General features: G+C 46.6%; 1 protein-coding gene across 2 annotated transcripts in view; it reads right to left on the minus strand.

Moving 5' to 3' along the window:
* ARHGAP6 (Rho GTPase activating protein 6) overlaps window positions 1-23,555 on the minus strand; it is a 1,594,767-nt gene that overhangs the window by 532,274 nt on the left and 1,038,938 nt on the right. For both annotated transcript variants that reach the window (XM_086934307.1, XM_086934308.1), the window contains exon 4: window positions 3,775-4,031. In XM_086934307.1, coding sequence (XP_086790433.1) covers window positions 3,775-4,031 — 257 coding nt within the window. The remainder of the gene's footprint in view (window positions 1-3,774; window positions 4,032-23,555) is intronic.

Consider the following 23,555-nt stretch of genomic DNA (forward strand, 5'->3'; position numbering starts at 1 on the left):
GGCCAACTGAATTGTATATTAAACACATCATGTTAACTGCTTTTTAACATTTGTATTCTTGCTTATTCGTTATAATTATTGGTATTTTTTATGGTAGATACCCCAAATAACTCATGGCCCATATTAGAAACTGTCTCTTAAGATATTGCACTGCCTCTTATAGATCATGTACGTCTATAGTTTTATTGTTTGATTTTACCTGTGCTTTTATAGATATATCATATCCGAATAAAGATTTTTTTTTTAAATACAGACTACCATTTTTTAAACCATCGACACACCAATACCAGTTACTACATACGCACTCACTGATTCCTAGGTCTACACACACATCCACTCATTCATCCATACAATCACTCATACATGCAGTCACTCATGAATACAACACTATCACAAGCACTCATACACCTATACAGACACTAACACACCACCCCTCATCCAGTTACTCACACACCTAGTCAATCATGCAAAGAATCAATCACACTTTAATGTATTGACCTATACAGTTATACACACACCACACCACTTATGCAAACAAACAAATGCATACTTACTCTCTTATACAATCACTGATACAAGTACATAATGGTCTATACACCCACTCTCACAATCACTGACTCAAGTCTAGTCATTTATATACTTCAACTTTCACTGCCTTTTACATATGTAGTTACTTGGACATGTTACATTGAGACATCCATTCACTCACTAACACACCCAAACACAACAATTACACACTCATACAGCGGTTTCCACATGCATTCTTGAACCCATTCAGAGTGAATCAACCACTCAGACATCTATGCACAGAGTCGCACACCTCCCACCCACCCACACACTCAGACACCCATACAAATACTCAGCAACCAATTGATAACCCATATAGACACTCATGTAGCTACTGACCAACCCATGCAGCAGCTTATACAACAACAGACTAATACAGACATTCACACAGTTTAGTCACTAACCCATGAATTCAGTAAGACACATGTAATCACTCACTTAAACAGTCAGTCACGCTCCTACTAAATCCTCCATTCAGACACTTATACACCCACTAATTTTAAAATATGAATTGGCATATATATAATACATATTTAAACTTTAAAGAAAAACGCAGTCACTGGATGATGTCATCAGTGATTACAGCACTGGATGATGTCATCAGTGAGATCACTGACCATGTCATGAATGATGTGATATTTGACGTCCTCAGCAGTGCATTAGCTGAACTACCTATAACAGGGGAATTTCTATGGTTTTGTATGAGAGAAATGACCATCTAACTATAACGTTCCTGAACCCTGTGTTTTTTTCAGTGAATTTGTAAGGGTTTTTTTTTTACATTTCTTTTTATTAAACAAAAAGACATTACAAAAAGAAAATTAACTCAGGTGAGTGCATTCAATTTCAAAGCATGGAGTATAGCAACACAGTTCAGGATCAAATAACCATCATCAACAAATGGGTCAAGGGGATTCCTGTGCTTCTGAGCCTAATCTCGTCACTGGCAACTCACATTTTCCTCCCCGGTGACAATTCCATGCATCCCAAACCTTACTCCACTTCTGCGGGCAGCCCCTGGCCACATACACCGACCTCTCCCGGAACATGCACCAATCAAGATCTTCCGACCATTTAAGCCTGGGCGGCTGACTGGCACCCCAAAGTTGAGCGATAATACCTTTGGCCACCATATAGGTGAACGTATCTAGGACCCTAATTAAATATTCCTGATTTATGCTGCCCTTATGTGGTTATAACAAATCATATCCTTTTAAAGGCATAAGAATCATATCCATATTTAGTAATAGCCAAAGCAGTTTAAATACGGCAAGGTTACTTCCCTTAGACTCCTAGAAAGTACAACACGTTCTTTAAACAAACCAAACCTCCAGCAGCCCCGGAATTCCCCCTGCTTTTGTTTTGATTTGTCCTAGAACTCCTGCGAGTCCTGAAATAACTGCCAGTTCTTAGTGACAGTTCTTAGTGATGTCTTATGTCCAACCTTACGTCAAACTCTGCACCTTCCAGGTATAAATATACCAGCATTTGCCTTAAGCAAGACACATTGGTTTGGAGCAGAGCGGCTATCTACTTACCCAAAGCCGAGCTGATGCAAGTGCTGAAGGAAGCCGACCCTCCTATTTGACGCACTGAGAAAGACGCTGTCTTTTCTCCTGCCGAGAAATCCAGTTCCAGTGTTTCCAGTCACCCTTGCGGGTTGCTGGAAGATCGAGTCCTGAGAAAGAGATACAAGACCTCCCTCATTCCAAAACCAAGGTACGGAGCGGATTAGACCCGTAGAGAATTCTTGATTCAGATTCTTGGCAAAACTAACTTAACTTAAACTGCAGCTCACTTACTCCTTCCCACGTACTAGGCTTAGGTTAGGTACACCGGGGTAGGCGTATTTTAGAAGCACCAGTGGAGTACATTTAGTCAACTTTTATCATTGTATGTAATTGTATATATTTTATCCGTTTTAAGTATCATATTGCTCAGAAACCATATAAATGCTTTTACAGTATTATTTCATAATACTCCTTTTACTGTACTTACTTTACTTTATGACAAGTATTGCAATTGTGGCAATTCACTTCTCTTGCATGAGAACGGAGACTGCTCAATAAATAACACCTTTTATTGAAAACACCCGTCTCTCTATTTCTCTGCACTCTGGTGAAACTAAGCATGCACGATTGACTGAATGAAATAGCTATCTATTGTTTTCACACAACTCTGGAGATATACTCCTTATTCTGGAGGGAGCAAAGTTGTCATGTTACAATGAAAGAACTAATGCTCTTTATAGATTGCTAAGCATGTGGTTGGTCACTAGTCACACGATTGTTTTGTCTGAGATTGCACTCTCTCATTTAGTGTCCACCAAGTAATACTACCACTCAGGTTGCTACTCATGTTTGTCTTGCATCAAACCAACAGTATAGCTCAATTGCTTTCAGGTGCAGTACCATGGAAGGGGTGGACAGAGAAAAATAGGATACAAATGATTAGGCTGTTCAGTTTTGTTTACACACAACATGCAGATGGACCCGGTTGGGGTCACAATGATCATGTCCCTTACTGTTGAAGCTGTGGCAGAGCAGTCATGGATACAATGACCTATTGCAGGAGGCATTTGTAAAGCTACTTGGCAGCAAAAATACTGCATTCACGGTGTATGAATATACCAGTTAGGACAGGTGAGACTGGAATTTGCTTTTTTAATTAAAACAAAACCCTGATTAAAATGTATCCATTATAACTTAGGCAACAATGAGGGTAATTAGTGAACTTCGGCTCCTAAGGATATTCAGGGAACAGATTCAGTGTCTTTAAGTGAGTACTTAGGCTTGGCATTAGTAGACCTGGTTTCAGTACAGGCCACTATATTAAAAACCCCAAGGGACATTCTGGAACAAGTTGTGTGTGCATTTCCTCATACGTAAAGCATCTAAAGCCAAATAGAATTCAAAGGCTGTGAATACCAGAAACACAGATACTCATCACACCAGCATATCCAGGTGCAATAGGTGGCAAAGGTGTATTCAGTCAATGTCATTAAAGCTGTGCTCACAACAGTATGCATTCTCCGATCTCAGCAGGGATAACAAGTCACAATCTTCGAAACTTACCTCCAGGCTCATAAAATGGAAAAAAGAACATACTGAAACTAAAGAGAGCAGACAACAGCATATTTTACCTCTGGCCCACGTTTTAAGAGCACCTTCTTTGCACACATCGCTTTGAATACTGCTGGCCACTCACCCGCCTCCTTGCACGTGGAGCTGGCTCTGGTGTGTTAGGCGAGGTGGATTCATTGGGGGTTTCCGAGGTTGAGCTAAGAGATGAGTTACTGCTTGAGAGTTCCTTGGTCGACCGCCTCGTTCCAAATGGTAAAATGGAGGCCACAAAGTCCGTCACTTCTTTTTGCTCCTCCTTCTGAGTATCCTGCTTTAGCTTCTGGGCTCTGTCATTGGCTATTACCTGGGACAGTGACATTCCAAAAGCCTGTGGCAAAGATTCTGAAACAGAGAGAAGAATGTAGCATGTGACTTCGATTTCACAAGTGATTCATGTCAAGGTGTGAAACGCATGATATTCGGATTAGCAAATAATAATTTTTTCAAAGTCCAATTTTTAGTCACATGCCTGGGTTCCATTAGTGAACGCAGAGCCACTCATCCGTTCCTGCAGATGCACAAGCCAACACTTTTCCCAACCACAAGGCTAAAAGATGCTTGGTGTGCCAGATATGGTGCCTGCCAATTTTTGTCAAACACGAGATTCTAAGACTTTCAAGACTTTTTGGCACGGGCTGTAGGGCAACAGCATTAAGTAACAAAGCATGTGCAGATTCATATGCTTTCAATCTGTAGAGGAAGCAGCACAGATGGATACAAAACATTTATCAAGACCTCAGGCAACAGTTATATCACAACACAGTAGTAAAATGCAGAGTATCTTCTATTCTTTATATCTAAAACGCACTTCCAACTTATGGTGCTTGGTGGTGTCCAGCACTAAAAGTGTGCCGGTGCTTGCAGGGTTGAGTACCGGCACTAATTCGGAGGTCACGCCTTCCAGAGCACAAGCTCTCTGAGAAAGACCTACTGTCAGCTTACATTCGGCGCAGAGCCCACCCATTTCTTATTATTAGTTGATTTTGTCATTCTTATTTCCTTTCTTCTTATTCAGTGACTTGCCTTGACCCTCTTGTGTTGCACATAATCTAGCAAACATCTATATGGATCACATAGAGCGTACATATGCCACTAACAAAACAAACCCTCACCACGCTAACATTAAATGCTGGCCCAGATATTTACATGATATCTTTCTCATCTGGAGTAGAAATGAGATGGAATTCTAGGACTTCGTAATGTATCTCAACAGCATCCAGACATACCTTACCTTCACTGCCACATTACACAAATCAACAAAAACCTTCTTAGACCTCAATATCCAACATTCAGAAGAAAAACTCTATACATCACTCACAGGAAACCCACTGAGAGGAACACGCTATTAGCATATAAAAGGCCTTCACCCTCAGGCACTTAGGAAAGGGTTACCATTGGGACAGTTCTTAAGGTTTCGCAGGAATTGTTCACGGAAAGAGGACTATATGCGTGAGGCGGAAGTACTTAAAGCGGATCTGGTAGCTAGAGGGTATCCTAGTAGAAATATCAAAAAATCCATGAAGCGTGCTTGGTACTGCCCAAGGGAAGAGCTTCTCACCACTAGACAAAAAGCACCATCTGACAGAATGGTCTGTGTTACCACTTTTGAAGTACATACCAATAAAGTTCGTCATTTGGTTACCAAAAATTGGAACTTAATCAAAGCATTGACCCTGAAATTTAGGTTCCTAGGTTCGCCTACAAGCGGGGTAGAACTATATAAGACCATCTCATTAGATCTTCCACTGAAACCAACAAAAGAAAGACGAATTCCCTTGAGTCAACCTGGGGGCTACCAGAGGTGAAAGGCCATCAAAAATGTGGCAATTGTGTGACTTGTCCTTACACTGACAACACTAACTCTTTCCAACACGGTAACTGCACACATATACCCTGGAATTTTTCTCAAATTGTAATACACGCAATGTGGTATATTGCATCAGGTGTCCCTGTGGACTACCATATATCGGGCAAACTCAGCAACCAGTGAAAGCCTGCATTGGACAACATCGTAGTCGGATAAGAAGATCAGTTGCCAATGCCCCACTTGTATCACATTTCAATGAGAAACAACATACAGCAGATGATATCAGGTGGCAGGTGATTGACATTGCTAAAATGCCTGAAAGAGGTGGTGATATTACACATATTTTGCAAAGTAGACAGTGCCATTGGATGGATAGAATCGATTCTATAAACCAAGGCCTGAACTCCGCGGAGGAGTGGCGTGGTTTTGTCGCAACACTAAACTGATAGAACCCACCTCAAAACCGATTTTTACTGTGTTTGTTTTTTGTTTTTTTTATATATGACGCAAAGGTATGACCACTATGACCTACAGCAATAATCTTGGGACTGTGATTATGAATAAGTTCAAGTTCATTACTATGTTTTAAACTGTGTCCTCATGTATTAACAATGAGTATATCACCAAATATGTATACCATAACACTGACTGAACGTGTGTTATTTATGTATATGAACTTCATTTTATCAATACCTGAACCTCCTTTTGGAGCACGCCACAATTGTTGCACATTGCAGTTCGAATTGGTCGTTCCAAATATTGTTTCTTGAATAATAGCTATGCCCCTGCCATCACATTTTTATGATCCAACTTGCATTCCCAGTCTGTCCTTAAAACCTGAAATGCCAGCCACCTTTACTATTTACTATGTCCTCCTCTCTTTCCATTACCACAGCAGCTGTCTGCTTTCCCCTTCACTACACCGATTACCGGATCATCCTTATCGCGACAATCCTCTAATTGCCTGCGCACGCTTCCCCGGTTTCCTCATTACCTAAATTCCATGTGCACGCCGGTTCGACATCATTGAACCACGGCAAACGGACACAGCAGCTTTACCGACAACACGTATCTTTCGTGTCTAGCGGATTTATCCTCGGTACGATATTAACTAGCTATTTTGGACAATCCTCCCGCTTTAGGGCCCCTATGCTTTAGTTAATAATACCGGCTCATCTCATTGCAGAATACTCTGGGATCAATTAGACGGACATCTTGCCATTATTGACCCGCTCACCACATTACCCCCTCATGGGTCCTCCCCGTCCCAGTCCTAACAACGTGAGGCAGTCCTGCCTCCACCCAGCCAATCACAACGCCAGTATTCAAAAGTTACATAAGCCCCTCCCACCTACCACCATGCCTGTTTTTTTTCTGCTCCGACGGCTGTCGGAACGCTGGTGCTCCCGGTTCCTGTTTCTGGCTTTCTTCAGGACGGTACCGTGAGTGTTTCATTTGCAGTTTTATGCTTTTGCGTTATTTACTGTGTGAATTTCACAGGAGTATTTCATTTGCAGTTTTTTACTTCTGCATTGTTTCCTGTGGGTTTTTCTCTCTGCGCGGCTGCTCCGGTCCCCCGGTCAGCTGCGCTCCTGTTCTGGGGTCAGGGACTCTCCCCGTTCATGTGCTGGGCTGGGGCGGGGAGTTTTCGTGGTGTCCTGGCCCCGGGTCGTTCCGGCGCTGTGGTTCTAGTGCAGCGTCCGGCCCCCACGGTCATGGTCTTTTGACCTGGGGCTGTGGGTGGAGACTACAGGGCTGCCCATTGTAATTTTCACCGGTCTCACGTTGTGTGATTTGGTGATTGGGGGCAGTGTTGCTTGGAGGTTGCTGGGCACTTCCTTTGTTGTGTGGTGAGTTCCTGTTTGGTTCGATTGCTCGGGTTCACTCACCATGTGTGAAGGGTCGTCTTCACCTGTGCCTGCCTGGGCTGTTTCCATGCGGCATTGTTTCCAGGTTCTGCCAGTGGATGACATTTTTGCAGATTCTGGGGCTGCGCTGAATACTGTGAAAGGCTACTGGTGTTCACGAGATCTTCCTGCCTATGCTGTCCGATTACCTGGGTTGATATAGTTTCAATCTGTGCTTTTCCACAGTTGTTGGTATTGGCTGCCCAGTATGCGCTGCCAGGGCCTACTTTGCGTTGTCCTGTGGATAGGTCTTTCTTAGGGTGATGCTGGGTTGTGGCCCTAGATCCCTGGATGCTGTGGGGTTTTCCGCACAGTTTGTTTACTCTGTGGTGGTTGACCTTTTCCTTCCATGTTGTCCTGTTGGATATCCTGTCTGATGCATGGCTTGCGGCAGATACGCAGGGTTTTCCTCGTTTTCTGGGATGGTGGTTTCGCCTGGCGGACTTTGTCTCTCACTTTCCTGCATTTCCATGTGTTGCTTTTTCTTTTGGGGTGCGTGCTGGCTCTTGTTCGGCCTGTGCTTCACTGTTCCTTCTCATGGGTTGTGTGGAGTTTGGCTGTTTGCGGGCCTTCCTTCCTGTCTTGGTTTGATGGGTTGAGTCTTCTCCTCGGCTGACTTGGTCCTGGCTTCTTGGTCCACTGTCTGTTTTTCTGTGGCTCCTTGGCTTTTTGGCTCCCTCTACTGACAGTCTGTGTGGTGGTGCTCTGTCTTCCTCTCGGCCCTTTCGTGGTCGGGGGTGGGGGAGGCTGTGTTCCGTTTGGTTCCCGGCCTCTGTTGCGCCTACGGCTGCCCCTGGGTGTTGGTCGTCCAGGGTTTTGGGTATTGTTGTAACCTGGGAGGGGGGTCTCTGTGACCTGGTGGTTGCGGTTGCGTCTCTTTTTCTTTGGGTCTGTGTCCCACTCCTGGTGCTCATCTGGCAGTGGGTTCCCTGTCTCCGTTGCTGTTTTTGTTACGGTTTTGGGGGCTCGGATCCGTTGTTCCTGGCTTGTTGGTCTGGTCTGCTTTCCGACTGGTGGGTCCTGTCGGTCTTCGCTCTTGGTTTCCGGATTCCTTTCCGGGCTGTCCCCCTTTTTTGGGCTGTTTTACGGTTGCTCCATTGTCCTTTGACCCGTGTTGCATTTACCTTCTTCTTTGGGCGTCGGTCTCTTTTTGTCTCTGGGCGCTGTTGTGCTGGTTCCGGTGGCGGAGCGGGCCAAGGTTCCTCTTCCTCTTTGTTCTTGGTCCTGGCGCCCGTTGGTTCCTTTCTGCCCGGTTCTGTGTCCCGGGGCTTTATACCACTTGGTGCCGCTGGTCGGTTGTTCCCCTTGCGGTCTGTCATTCCCCTCTTCCTGGTGGGTGTTTTTTATTTTTTATTTTTTTTGGGCTTCCCTGGATTTGGGTGTTGTCTGTTTTTCACGTTCCATTCGTCTGGCTGGTCCGCGGTTCCTGCGGTTTGCTGTGGATGGGTTCCTTTCTCTGTTTCGGGTGTTGCATTTCGGCCTCTCTCCTGTTCCCCGGGTTTTTTCCGCGGAGCTGGCTCCTGCTGTGCAGGTTTTTTGCTGGTTGGCGGTTCCGCTCTGCTTGCACCTGTTGTTCTTTGTACTGCAGGGTTAGGTCTGGACCATGCCTGGGTGGGTGACCACCTGGGGGGTGCTGTTGGCTTTTCCCTATGTGGCTTTTGTCCAGTTTCTGCTTCCACCCTCCTTGTGACTGTTCGGGCGATGGTGGCGTTGTTGCCTTGCTCCGGTTACTGGGGTTCGTTGTGGTTCTGGCCATTTTCCTTCTGGTTCCTGTTCGGGACTTCGGTTTCTCGGGGCCTGTTCGTCAATTTGCAGGGGGTTGTTTTCACCCTCCGGCTCGGTTCTCTTCCCTGTTGGCTCTTTTGTGGGTCCTGCTGGGTCACCCTTCTGCCCTTTGGGGTTGGTTGCGGTTCCAGGAGGTGGTGGCTGCCTCCACGGCTGTGGTTCCTTGGGTTTGCCTGTTCCTCCTGTCCTTGGTGTTTCTTCTGATTGGCTATTTGGGTCCTTTTCCATGCAGGTTACATGGCTCTGGTTCCTCTCTCCCCTGTTCTGGTTCCCACTTTGGCCTGGTGGCTTTGCTCTCCCGACCTGGTGTTTGGGGTGCGTTTTCAGCTCCCTTCTCTCCTCTTGTTGTCCTTGGATGCCTGTCCTTGGGGTTGGGCGCCACGTTGGGGTCCTTGGTGGCGGCCGAGTTTTTGATTCGTGCTGGCCTTCCCGTGGCTATTTGCTGCTTGGGCCTTCTTGGGGGGACCAGTTGCATGTCTCTGTTCCTGCTGGCTTCCATATGTTGTTCCCACGACACTATGGCTCATTGGTGTGTCTTGTGCCTCTGGTGGTTCGGGCTCCCGCAGCTCTCTCTGGGCCGTGTCTCCTCTGTGGGCTTTGAGTTTGTGTTCAGGACTGTCTGCGTTTTCGTTTGTAGACGCTGCTTGGGCCGTTTCCTCCTGTCCTCTGTTTTGTGCCCTCTGTGCTTGCTTCAGCGGCGCATTTTCTTTTTTTGGTTCAATTTGGTGTGGAATTGCATGGCCCCTGCACATTTCCTTGGCCTTCGGGCTTTCTGTGCCTTCCCTCCTATTTCTCCTCCTGCATAGTCTGGGGATGTAAGGGGGTGTGTGTAGGTGTCTGTATCGTTAACCTCTCTGTCTTTGATTTCTGCTCCTGCTGCTGCTGGCGGGGGTCGGGTTTGGCCGGACTTCATTGACTCCGGCTCCGCTTTTTGGTCCACAGCGGGTTTTTGCCCTGATGTCACTTGCTTCTGACGGCCTGGCTCTTGTGCGGCTGTGGTTGGCGTCTTTGGGCTGTTCCTCTGTGGTGGCTCGTGGCATCCCGTTGTCACGTCGGCCTTCGGCCCTTGGGTGCTGTGGTCGTCTTTGGGGTTCTTTTTTCTCTTTGTGTTCTTCCCATTGGGTCGTTCCTGTGCTGGGGGATCCTACCTCTGTGTTGGATTTTCTCAGGACTATTTTTTTACAGGGCCTTGCCCCTTCCGCTTTGTCTTCTCAGTAGGCGGCAGTTCGTGCTTGTCGGGGTCCTGGAGCCTCCTTGGTGGTTTTGCCCCTTTGGAGAGTCGGTTTCTTCTAGGCTTTCGGCTTCGTTGGCCGGTCTCTCCTGTACTCGTGCCTTCTTGGGTTTTTGCCTGCTGTTTTGGGGGGGTCTGCTGTTGCCCCCTTTTGAGCTCTTGCTGGTGGCTGTCTTGTTTTGGTTGTCAGCTACTGTGCCTTTTTTGCTGGCCATCACCTCTGCTTGTCGGTTGGGTGCTTTGGGTGCTCTGCTCGTTTCTTTTCCCTGTTGGGAGTTCCTGTCGGATTGGGTTGGTTTGTGGCTTGCTCCGGTCTTTCTGCCTGGGGGTTCTTCCCGTTTCCTTTGGCAGCTGGAGGTGTTTTTCCTGTTTTGCCTGCTGGGGGGGTCCCTTGTTCCCCCTTCCTTGGTGGTTCGCTGGACTCTCCAGTTTTTCCCACCTTTGTTCCCTGGTGTTTTTCCATTTTCTCCTGCCCTGTTTGTCTCCTGTGGAGGTGTGGCTTGGGGGATATGGTTTTCTGGTTCTGGGGTTGGTCAGTGGGTGCGTTTGGCGGTCTGCCTGCCTTTTCGGTCCTTTGGGTCTGCCTCCTCCGTCTCTGGTGCTGGGTCGTTAGACACGTTCTGTGCCTGCTTCCTGGGCTGGGGCGGCAGGAGTTTTCTATCCGGGAATTTGTTGGGCGGCCACCCGCTGTCCCGTCTCGTATTTGTGCTACCTTCTTGGCTTGTTGTTTTGCATGCCTCTGCTGGCTGTTTTTCTGTTGACGTCTTGGACGTTGCTGTTCATTGATCTTTACTGATTTGTACTCTGCATGGATCCCTGGTGTCCTGCGTTTTTTGTTGGTTCTCTGCTTGTGAGTTCCTCACGTTGTTAGGACTGGGACGGGGAGGACCCATGAGGGGGTAATGTCTTATTACTTACCGGTAATCTTCATTACCCCGATTAGGGTCCTCCCCGTCCCAGTCCTGTACCCTCCCGCCCTCCCACTGTGTTTGTGTCGGAGTCTTGTTGATAACAGGCATGGTGGTAGGTGGGAGGGGCTTATGTAACTTTTGAATACTGGCGTTGTGATTGGCTGGGTGGAGGCAGGACTGCCTCACGTTGTTAGGACTGGGACGGGGAGGACCCTAATCGGGGTAATGAAGATTACCGGTAAGTAATAAGACATTAGTCACGATTCAGTGGCTTCTACTCTGGTAAGATTACAGGATTTTCATCATTAGTCTCCTCATTCTGCCATTAAGCACAATCACTTATTACCCCTCCCTTCTCACAGAATTCCGTCACAGACCTTGACCTACAAATTCGCTCCCTCATCGTGACCGTCAGTCTTCTTCTCACACAGAGGTAAGTGCCCTAATAATTGAAGTATGGGCCGGTTATTTATACATCTTTTTTCCCCTATATATATATATATCCTAACCACTCTTTCCTTACCCTATACTACAGAACCGACTGGGTCTCCCTGTAAGTATGTTATCCTTCAATTTCTCACGGTTGGCTTCAAGTTTTTTTCACCCTGTACACTGAGCGGTTTAGAATCCCGGTAATTTTCTAAATACCCCTACAATTAATACTTCTTTGCCCCAAGGTCCCAGTAATTTTCTCACACACTCTCACTCTCTTTTCCAGATGTTCCCAATACCATAAGTCCTGATGAGACCACACATCCTAGAGAGGGTCGAAACGCCGTCAACACTTTTGTGAAAACGAACCATTGTCACAGTCCTTATTATTGTGTAAAGTTGCTGTATATACCTTGAGGAAATTATAAATATGGTCGTTTTCAGTGAAAAACTACCTTATACCTTGTAAATACTGTCACCTCTTGTCACTGACTGTTAGGTTCATGCTACGCTTGGGACACTTATTCACACTGTGTTTTACCTTCTTGGTTTTAAAATTGTTGATATATTGTGTAAATAATGTAAACATATGTGTATAACGAAATCCTTAGTGTGACTGGTCCCTCCTATGACATCATTATAACTCTTTCATCGTGATTGTGCATTGATATAATTATACACTATTCCACAGGAACCATTGTTTCCCCGTTATAAACTAGCAACCCTGGTTCCGCTGTGAGTAGGGTTCCCTTGTTCCCCCTTTCGGTCAAAGTTGAGCATATCCTCTTTACCTGCGTCCTTCCACGCCTCACTTTTAGGGAACTACTTATTCTTTGTCTTAAGCGTGCCAGTACAGTGCATGTGTTTTTCAGCTGTCTTCTTTGTGAACTTAGCTCCCCATCTATCTGCACTTGTGCTACTCTTGCTTGCCTGTGTCTCTGTCCCCCGCTTGTTGGTCTCTCTCATCAGAATGCTTCTTCACAATGCTCTTACTCTTGTCTATGTGCTTCTCTTCTCTTCCCCTTACCCGCAACCCACATTGTTCTCTTGCCCATGTTCTGTGTTTCCCCCACTGCCCTCCGAGCTGCTTCCCCTGCTCTTCCTGTGGCTTCCTCCACAAAAAAAGATTTTGCATTACTTTAAAAAAAAAAATTGCCGCTACACCTCAGATCAGTAAATAAAACATAAAAACGCATTTGCATCTTTTTGTAGGAGTGTGCATATGCAGTGCCACATCTACAAAATAACGCCCTGTCCCCTTCATAGCATTTTCTTTTCCCTCTTTATCCAATATGCACATTGTAACCGTACAACATCGATAAAAACCACTGGCAAAGCAAATAATTCCCAAAACCTTTGGCTATCGTTTTGGGGGATAAGGTTTTACTTTTCCTCATCAGATTTTGACCCAGGGTAAGGGGGAATGAGAGAAAAGTATAACAGGGGAAAATAAGAAGAACGAGAAAGTCAGGAAAACAATGACAAAGGGAGAGTTAGATAAAGAGACATTAAGTGTAGGATGGTGAAAGAAGAGGTGTGAGGTGGACTTAACACTAGACAGACTTTGAATCAGCAGCCATGGCATTTGGCAGCCTGCACATTTGGGTCCCTGAATTTTTTTTATTTTTAATAAAACGTTAGCGTTATAGGATGGTCCCATGTTTTTTCGTATTCATAGTCTTGCCACCTGGTCAGTCCTTTAATAATCCGTTCAAGGCCTTTATTTAGAGAAAGCCAACCTTGTGTTCCTGTGATGTAGTCAACCTCTCCTGCCATTACTAATTGTGTCTTAGGCTTCTGCAACATAGTGACAACGTTTCTGTACCTATTAGCAATCGTAACTTAGTAACAAGCTACTGATTTACATTTTGAATGCAGAACAAAAGACGCACACACACAAAGTGGTCTATAATCTGGTTCAAGCATTGTGTGATGTCCCTTCCTTTGACGTCAAAGGGTGTGCAGCGAGGTCTGTGAACATGGTGAAATAAACACACCACTGCATGCGCCTTGCGTTTTTGGATGGTTGCCCATAATAACACTCAGTAAATAGCAAATCAATTTAAGTAAGTGGAGAAACAGCTAAATAAAACAGGAAATTTAAATAAAACCTCAAAGTATTTAGGAGCTGGGCTTGAGTCCCAAGTCTATAACACAGAAAAAGTATCTGAATGCGGATGGCAGACAGAATGAGAGGAAAGGGAAACGAGGAACACATTCTCACGCATGAAAGTCTGTTTTTACTTAGACAACTCTTCGAAACTTCATTATAAAAGCATACCAAGGTACACGCTCTAGAAATATACTGACCCAAACAGTGTCACTACATTCGGGCCGGAAGTGAAGGGGGCTAATGATGCAACAGTCACTCTGGAAGGGTTCTACCGAAACACTCCCACAGTCAGCTGAATAATGAAATCACAGTGGACTTTATGGGGAAAATCATGTAACCTTTGTTTTTCTTTAAAAAACACTTGATGCAATGCAGCGCAGCAATCAAAGTAGTTGCACCTTTTTGCGACAAAAGGAGAGCGGCAGAACAGGCCCCCATCTCCTAAGGCTGGTTCTTAACCTTTTGAGTTCTGTGGACCCCTACTTAACTATGACTGGAACCCAGGGAAACCCACAAGTCATTATTGGAATCTGGAGGCCCCAGCCTAAGCAATGTTGATGATTTGAACAGCAAAACAATATACAATTACAAAAATAAGAATTCATAAAAAGAATATACAAATTATGAAACAGTTCAATTAATTCACAAATATAAAAAGAAACAAACTTTTAATTTCAATGGACAGGTTGAAGCTGTTCTATATTCCATTAGAGCCACTCATAGTCCATACTATATTCTGTTTGATGCACTTGCACTGCTCCCACAGATTAATCCGAGGATACCAATTTACCTTTAAGCCTTCAATTTCAAAATCCTTCACATTTATAGAACATTTTTAAAATGTCAATTTACATTGTGCTTCATTATGTATATACATGTTATTAATTTGTTAACATTAGCACTGGCACACTTTAGGCTGCCTTGTGCCAGTGCACAAACCTTTGTAACAGTGTATGATGTCAAGAGTAGGTTTTACAAGGACTGTTACCCATTCAGTATAAAATACTATTTGTATACATGTTTTAAAACTTTTCTAATGTTGTACGAGTGCTGTAACGTTCAGTGCACACTCAAAATATAAAACATTTTAAGAATAAAGAAAACTTTCTCTCCGACGTTACACCTGCCTTTAAGAGGTAAAAATATTTTGGTACAAGCCTGGCCTACTTTTTAGATATGGCCTAAGCCACGACCTTTGATTTTACTGAAATATGTATAATGTACATACATATGGGGGCTTTCAGTGATCCCTCTTCATCCAGGGGTCTGTGGTGGTGTCACTCACGTTTTGCCTCCACCCACTACAACATAAAGAATGGGCCAGTAGGACAGCCTATTTAAGCCACTGGTTAATATCGCTGAGTGCCTGTATTTTGCTCTCTCATATATTACGTTTTACTTTTCAAAAACTTTATTCGAAAGCAGTCATAAAAGCAATTTTACATTCTTCCCTACACAAATACTACAAGAATATTAAAATCATCATCTTTTAAGAAACTGGTTCAACATAATGCTGTCATTTACAGAATTGGATACATAAAATTGTGTCAGTTAACCATATCAGTGATTTCATTAAACAGTGTCTAACTGTTGTAAAGTGCGGGTGTGTATAATCCATGACCAACCTAGGAATTTGGCGACCGCAATCGCCAAATAAGGTGTACAGTCCGATTCCAATATTCTTAGCGCCTCTGCACACCTACGTGTTCCTAGATTAAGGCACACTGGTTTTATCCATTTGCGTAGTGGATTAACATATAGGGGGCAGACAAACAGTATATGGGCCGTGTTCTCTGTCAAATCATTGCAGTGAGGGCATTTATCGTCCTGGTTTATCGACCATTTACAGGTAAACGCCTTGATAGGAAGCGTCCCAATTCTAAACTGAAAGTACAGTTTTCTATCAAGTGGCCTTTCAATGATGTCCCAGTAAGACTCGCATGAAGGTACAGATTTAATGTTCAGGTAACGGCCTGTTAGGTTTGAATTAGAGCCTATACACTGGGTGGACAACCATATCATTTCCCAATACATGTTCTTTAGTGTAGCCTTTGATGGGAAACTTTCAATATTGGGAGATTCCACAAATGGTCTAATCCCAGCTTAGTAAGCAACCCTCTTATTTCTTTTAACCACAAGATCGAATGAAAGCGGTCTGCCCTTATGATGTCCTTTAGGGCATTTGCAAAATGTACAAGTTCAGGAGTGGTCATAAGGCGTCTCCAGTATAGTAGCGGGCGCAACCGAGCCAGGTCATTAATGTTTTTCCTGCCCAGATCATAGGCCTGTCCTACGGTTGGGGTACTTTGGGGGACCCCAATCAAACAGCGGAGAAAGCTATTTTCCGCTAATGTTAATTGTTTCAGGTTGGAAAAACCCCAGAGTTCAGAACCGTATAAAGAGGCACTGATCACCTTCATATTGTAAATTTCTAGGGCAGGGGTAATAGGCTTGGTCAATGAGACTTTATGTTCATGGGCCACTACACCTGCCAATTGATGAAACTTTAGGATGGCCATATCAATATGATATTTCCAGCTCAGATTACAGCGGAGGTTTATTCCCAAATATGTGAATGCTTCGACCTGTTCTAGTGGGATACCATTAAAATTTATTGAGCCCCTAAAGGTGTTCCGCTGGTTTAAGCACATGAACTTGGTTTTAGATGTATTTAACTCAAGTCCATGTGCTTTACAGAACTCTCCGAAGGCATTAACTGCCTTCTGGAGCCCACTCAGTGTACGAGAAACTATGAGTGTGTCGTCCGCAAACATGAGAACAGGTACACGCGCTCCAGCTAATATTGGTGCATCGGTGGGGGAACAGTTTAGATGATTTACAATACTGTTGATGTAAATAGAGGACAATGTCGGTGCCAAAACACACCCCTGTCGAACCCCACGCTCGACAAGGAATGTGCCGGTCACCTCGCCCTGAGCACCCCACCTGATTCTAGCATATTTGTTCTCATGTAGGCGGACCAGTAACATCAATAGTTCCGGGGCCATTCCAGCTTCAGCAAGTACCCCCCAGAGTTTGGAACGAGGAACTAGGTCAAAAGCTGATTTTAAATCTACAAATATGGCGTAGAGTGTTCCCTTACTGAGCAGCACATTCCTCCAGTAAAGGCCTATAAAAAAAGAAGACCTGATCGACTGAACTTGTACAGGGACGGAACCCAGTTTGATAAGGAGATAAAATGTCATTTTCATCGATCCAGGTTTGTAGTTTGTTTTGCACTAAACAACCTATTATTTTTTGGGCAGAGTCTATAAGACTAATAGGTCTATAGTCGCTGGGTAATGATTTATTTCCCTTTTTGAAGACTGGAATTATTTCTGCACCCTTCCAGGAGATCGGTATAGGTGCACCTCTGGCCACAGAGTTTGCTAGCCACTCAAAGTATTGGCACCAGGCGATCACTTAGAAACACATCTGCTGGTATGGCATCCATTCCTGGGGCACGACCCCCTGTCACACTGTCCAAAGCTATGTTAACATCTTTTAAAGTAAATAGATTTCGTTGATAGAAAACTGTAGGGGGTCGAGAATATTGCCCTTCAGTTAGCCCCCACGCATATTGAGGTTTAAAGAAATCAACCGACTGGTTTTGAGCTTCGTTGTTTTGTGGGGGTTGAACCACCCCTCCTCTGTCCCATTTAACCAGGGCCCAGAATTGACTCTGGTTCCTTGCGTCACAGGCGGATTTCAAATCACGCCAGTGGGCCTCATCCCACTTTTTCTTGGCCTCTTTTTAGGTTTCGCTGGGGGGCGGAGCCGTTAGGCTCCTCCTCCAGAGAAATCTATTGAGTACAGTAAGGCACTATGGAACACGCCCCCCCGTCCAATTGGCTAGCTCCATAAATGGAGCCTAGCCATTGGACGAGGGGCCTGTCCATCAATGCCGGACCAGACACGGGGGCGTTCCCGAGATTCTTTGGCTTTTGCGACGTCACGCGACGCCGGGAACGCCCCCGAGTCTGGTCCGGCCGGGCCGTGCTTGCTGCTGTCCTGCCTTGTGTCCCTCCTCCCGCCGTCCCCACGTTTCCCGCCTCCCTCCCGACGTCCGTGTCCTTTTCCCGCCCCCCTCGTCCTCTCCCGCCCCCCTCGTCCTCTCCCGCCCGCCCCCCTCGTCCTCTCCGAGGTTTTCTCCGAGGTTTCTTCAGCCGGCCGGCCGGCCAATCCTAGCGCGGCCGGCCGGAAGTGCCCGCCCCCCCGCCGCACAGGGGAAGAAGGAAGACGGCGGCCCACAAGAAGTATGGCGGCCCGCGCGGGGCTCCCGTGGCCTGCCTGGAGGGAGCCCCGGAAGAAGCGGAGGACGTTGCCGGGCAGGTGTTGCCGAGTAGGACAGCTGCAGCCCCGCGCCTCCGCCCACGGTGAGTGCTGTGTTGCTCGGGTGTTGCGTGGCTCCGCAGGTCGTCGCTGTAGTGTCCTAATCTGACGTGAGGCTGCAGTGGTGGGGTGAACTTCAAAAGGAGCTCCCCGCAGCCTGAGGGGAAGCTTCTGGACACCCAAGAGAGCAAGCGAAGCCCACCCGCAGTATAACGCCGCCCCTCCCCGCCTCGCGCAGCGCGTGTAATGAAAGACTGTGGCGGGTGGGGAGAGCAACGAAGGAGAGGAGCAGACTGTGGGGACTGCCTCAGGTGCAGTGTACTTTCGGACCCCACCCGCAGAAAAGAGAAGGAACTCTGCTCCATACAACGGAGCAAGCGGACGGCAGCGCCAGCTCGAGTCCCCCCCTCCCCCGGCAGCCCAGAGAGAGAAGCGGTGTCCTGCAAGGGGCGGAAAGCATCAATCAGGAACGGCTGGCCACCGTAGCCTCTTCACCCCTTGTCAGCACACTGAACTTCACATTGTGCCCCAGCATGGCCTGGACCGGAAAAAATAAAATAACTCTCCATAGCGCAAACTGAGTCTTCCGATAGCGCCTACCTGGCTGCGACTGCAGCTGCAGCCCCGCGCCTCCGCCCACGGTGAGTGCTGTGTTGCTCGGGTGTTGCGTGGCTCCGCAGGTCGTCGCTGTAGTGTCCTAATCTGACGTGAGGCTGCAGTGGTGGGGTGAACTTCAAAAGGAGCTCCCCGCAGCCTGAGGGGAAGCTTCTGGACACCCAAGAGAGCAAGCGAAGCCCACCCGCAGTATAACGCCGCCCCTCCCCGCTTCGCGCAGCGCGTGTAATGAAAGACTGTGGCGGGTGGGGAGAGCAACGAAGGAGAGGAGCAGACTGTGGGGACTGCCTCAGGTGCAGTGTACTTTCGGACCCCACCCGCAGAAAAGAGAAGGAACTCTGCTCCATACAACGGAGCAAGCGGACGGCAGCGCCAGCTCGAGTCCCCCCCTCCCCCGGCAGCCCAGAGAGAGAAGCGGTGTCCTGCAAGGGGCGGAAAGCATCAATCAGGAACGGCTGGCCACCGTAGCCTTTTCACCCCTTGTCAGCACACTGAACTTCACATTGTGCCCCAGCATGGCCTGGACCGGAAAAAATAAAATAACTCTCCATAGCGCAAACTGAGTCTTCCGATAGCGCCTACCTGGCTGCGACTGCCGATGCCCTAGTGAGAGTCCCGGGGAGAGAGACACCAGGTGAAAGGCCGTCCTTCAAAAAAAAAAAACGCGCCCACAGGGGGACTGTTGGTTTTGACAATGTACAGTACATAGCAACAAGAAGCGCAAATGAGAAGCGACCTGCCTGGATCTCCTCATTTGCACCATGCAGTACCGAGAAGAGGGAAAGTATTCCCACCAACTAGGAGCCTCGTATCTAGTAAAGCGCAGTCCGCAGGGAGCTGAGAACACGTCAGCTGCCGCAGACTCGGATATAGACCCGTTGGAAGACATCGCGCCACTCACAGAGGCCCTCCCAGTTAGTCCACAAGGAGAGTTCCTCAGTGACAAGGGAACAGGCGTTGGGAGGAAAAGAACCAGTAGTGTGTGGAAGGTCAGTAACCACCAATGAGAAGAGATTACTGCGTGTAACAACGCTGCCAGGCAAGGTGCGAACCCCAAGCCTCTGTCCTACACAGAGAAAAGTAGAGGGGTCAATGACTGACATCCAGCTGGATATACTAGTACAACCTAAGGCACACCGGAGAATGGAAACACCCAGCCACACCGGGAAAGCTGCGAGTTGATTCACCCGCAAAACAAAGTGAACAGCCAGAACCGGTGTAAGTGCACAGAGCACTCTCTGGTGAAAGCCGCAAGACACTTTGCTCCCTCTTCCAACCGCCCTAGCCAAGCTTGTTGAAAAGCAGTCTCAGTGAGGTATCATTGGTGATAGACTGAAACATGTTTGCCTTGGGTGACTTACGTTTATTTTTGTGAGCTTTCAAGCACAGGTTCCTGTTGCATTTTGTTTTCAGTCAGGGGGCCTAATTTAGAGGTCAGAATGAAATGGGTTAAAAATGCAAACTATTTTTGTGCATGTTTTCCATCTTCCATCTAATGCTTGTTGAGAGGAAGCTGTTTTTGTATGCTCATTTTTTGCCCTTAGTTTGCAACCAGCTTACTACATGATGGTGATAAAACATAGTGCACAACGGACGCAATGAAATGCACAAAATCAATTATACCTCATTCACTTTTAGTGGTACAAAATGCAACTATATTCATGTAGAGCACAGTGTAAAAACTCCTCTGTCAACTTGGCCTTAGCACCAGTTGTTTTCTCAATGCTGCTTGCATTCACATTACTGCAAAAAAAAAAAAAGAAAATATGCTTTTAAAATTCGTCCGTGTTGTTTTCTGCCTACCCCCACCCGCTGTCTGTGTTGCTGCCTGCCTACCCCCACCCGCTGTCCTTGTTGTTGCCTGCCTACCCCCACCCGCTGTCTCTGTTGCTGCCTGCCTACCCCCACCCGCTGTCTGTGTTGTTGCCTGCCTACCCCCACCCGCTGTCTGTGTTGTTGCCTGCCTACCCCCACCCGCTGTCTGTGTTTTTGCCTGCCTACCCCCACCCGCTGTCTGTGTTGTTGCCTGCCTACCCCCACCCGCTGTCTGTGTTGTTGCCTGCCTACCCCCACCCGCTGTCTGTGTTGCTGCCTGCCTACCCCCACCCGCTGTCTGTGTTGTTGCCTGCCTACCCCCACTCGCTGTCTGTGTTGCTGCCTGCCTACCCCCACCCGCTGTCTGTGTTGCTGCCTGCCTACCCCCACCCGCTGTCTGTGTTGTTGTCTGCCTACCCCCACCCGCTGTCTGTGTTGCTGCCTGCCTACCCCCACCCGCTGTCTGTGTTGTTGCCTGCCTTGAGGGAGCTGTCTCTCAGAACTGAAGGTCCGCTCTCTGCGAGGTGGCAGGGAGTCTGCTGAAGGCACTGGAAGCTTGCTCCAGATAGTGGCAAGGAATGGCTGGACACAGGTCACATTGAGCACGCATCAGTCATATTCCATATCGAAACAAGGTGTGTGGCTTATTGCGAGTCTCCCCTCAAATCCCACGGCTCCCAATCGAAGCTGTACAGATTGTGAAGTCTTATTTTGGGAGTCAATACTGGATGTTTGGCCCACCTGTGCAAATTCAGCAGCACACCTGACAGAGCACTGCGGAGGCCCGTGATTAGTGGGTGGATCTCGTTGCCAGGCAACAGCAAGGCACTTTCAACTTTTAACCACCATAATAACTGCATTTTTTCTCGAGGTTTTACCTACACCTTAAAGAAGACAGCTGCATAGTTACCACATCCTTGTGACTGGGGGTGAATGTTTGCATTGTTCAGCATTCCATCCATTGTTTGTTCTTTTGCTTCCGTTGTCCTAAGTGGTCTGAGATTGTGTGTCACATGGTGCAAACCTGGCTGGTGATGTTAGCCTCTCATCCTTCCAGACTGGGAAAACAATCACCAGCGTGACTGTTCATGAAGCTAACACATCTATGGAGTACTACATGCATGTTATGCTGCTTCATGGAGTGTGCATATGCTGTATATTGTGTGGTAATCACTTTTCTCATATGTAGTGCTGTGCTGCCGACACATTAAAATGTATAATTTACAGTGGCCCACTATTTGCCCATCTTAATAGTGAACAGAATGTTAGGGTAAATATGTAGCAGGCTGGAGAAATAAAACACAATACATTCTACACTGTTTAAACCTTTTCGTGTTTTGGTTACACTTATTATTGGAATGAGTGGTCGATTAATATATATTTGAGCCCTTCTTAGAGATTTTATGTTGGGGTCATGTTCTTTATGGTAATATATCTTCCGAAATCCCGATCACTGGTCTTTAACGTAATTATGTTTGATTTTGAGGTTTCAAAAACAGCCATTTCCCAAGGGACCGGGTGGCACAGCATCCGGAGTCTATACACCTCTAGGTGATAGCTCTAAAACTGCCAAAGTCAGCAGGGAGTGTTTTTATTAAGGTGCGGAGGTGGGAGGTGCGTCTGTGCCAATGTACCTGAATGCGTGCGGCGCGAGGGGTGTTGCTCCGAGTGCAGGGATTTCTGTGCCAGTGCGGGGTGAGTGGTGTTCTACAGGAGAAGGGGTGGGCCTGTGTGGATGCAGGAGAAGGGGTGGCCCTGTGTGGATGCAGGAGAAGGGGGTGGGCCTGTGGGTGTAGGAGGACGGGTGGGCCTATCTGTGAGTGCAGAGGCAGGGGGGTTTCATGTGTAAGTGCTGATACAGGATGTGTGCCTATGTGAGTGCAACAGGAGAGGTGTTTGTGAAAGCCAGGGGAGGAGAAGTGGTTTCCCTGTGCAAGTGCAGGGGATGAACAGTGCTAATGTGAGTTCAGAGTGATGAGTGTGTCTTTGATAGTGCAGCCCATTAAGGTCATACTTATTTGTACTGGCCATGCTTGTTTCTTAACTTCCTGACATTTTGACGCAGCGTGAACACATTACTTTTTGTGGTCCAGCCCACGTAGTTTAACTTGTCTGATTGCAAAATGCCTACTGTGTGCCTACAACCTGTCCATTGCTTACCATTGGTTGTGTTTATTGTCAATCTCATTTATTTGCTTCTTATTCAATGACTTTTTTTGTCTCGGATTGTCTCGGATTTTGTCTCTCACTCCGTGAGAGTGCATAGGTTTATCAGCTCTTTTCTTCTGTCCCCAGTGTGATCCCCACAAAATTCCCCCCCCCTATGTTCAATGTTTCTCTCTCAGAGCTGTTGGCAATGTAAATAACAATGCCATTTATTTATAAGTAAAAACAAAAAAAGAAATGTCATGAGCAATGCCAATAGCTCTAACTTTTCCAAAGGCGAAACCATTGCATTGTAAATGCTTGTTGTACCTTCCTGTAGGTGTCCCTCGCTCTTCTCACCCCTAGAACATTCTTGTTTCTGAGTTCTGTACTAAGGTTCTCACGAGCTTCTCTACAGGTCTTGTCATACCATCCTGATTTGGGCATTTTGTTCTGGACATTTCCTGATTTATTCTTCTTCTTAAAAAACTCCTGGAGCTTAATAAATAAAGGTTGTGTGGGCATCAAGCATAATTTCAGGGAAGTTTTGCTTATTAGCTTGTGAGTTAATCTCAGCCACTTCTTCTAGCACTACTTTTTTGAGCTCCTCTAGTCTTTCCGTATTCTCAATGAGTCTACCCCATTTAATATTACTTTATTCAGTGCCATAACCGACATCCATAAAAGCAGTTTCACAGATAAAAGCAACACACATTAAGTTAATTTCGCTACATAAAATACAGGGTTAAAAACAATGTAATCATAAGAACAAG

This window comes from Lissotriton vulgaris, chromosome 8, assembly GCF_964263255.1.
Source record: "Lissotriton vulgaris chromosome 8, aLisVul1.2, whole genome shotgun sequence".
Classification (NCBI taxonomy): domain Eukaryota; kingdom Metazoa; phylum Chordata; class Amphibia; order Caudata; family Salamandridae; genus Lissotriton; species Lissotriton vulgaris.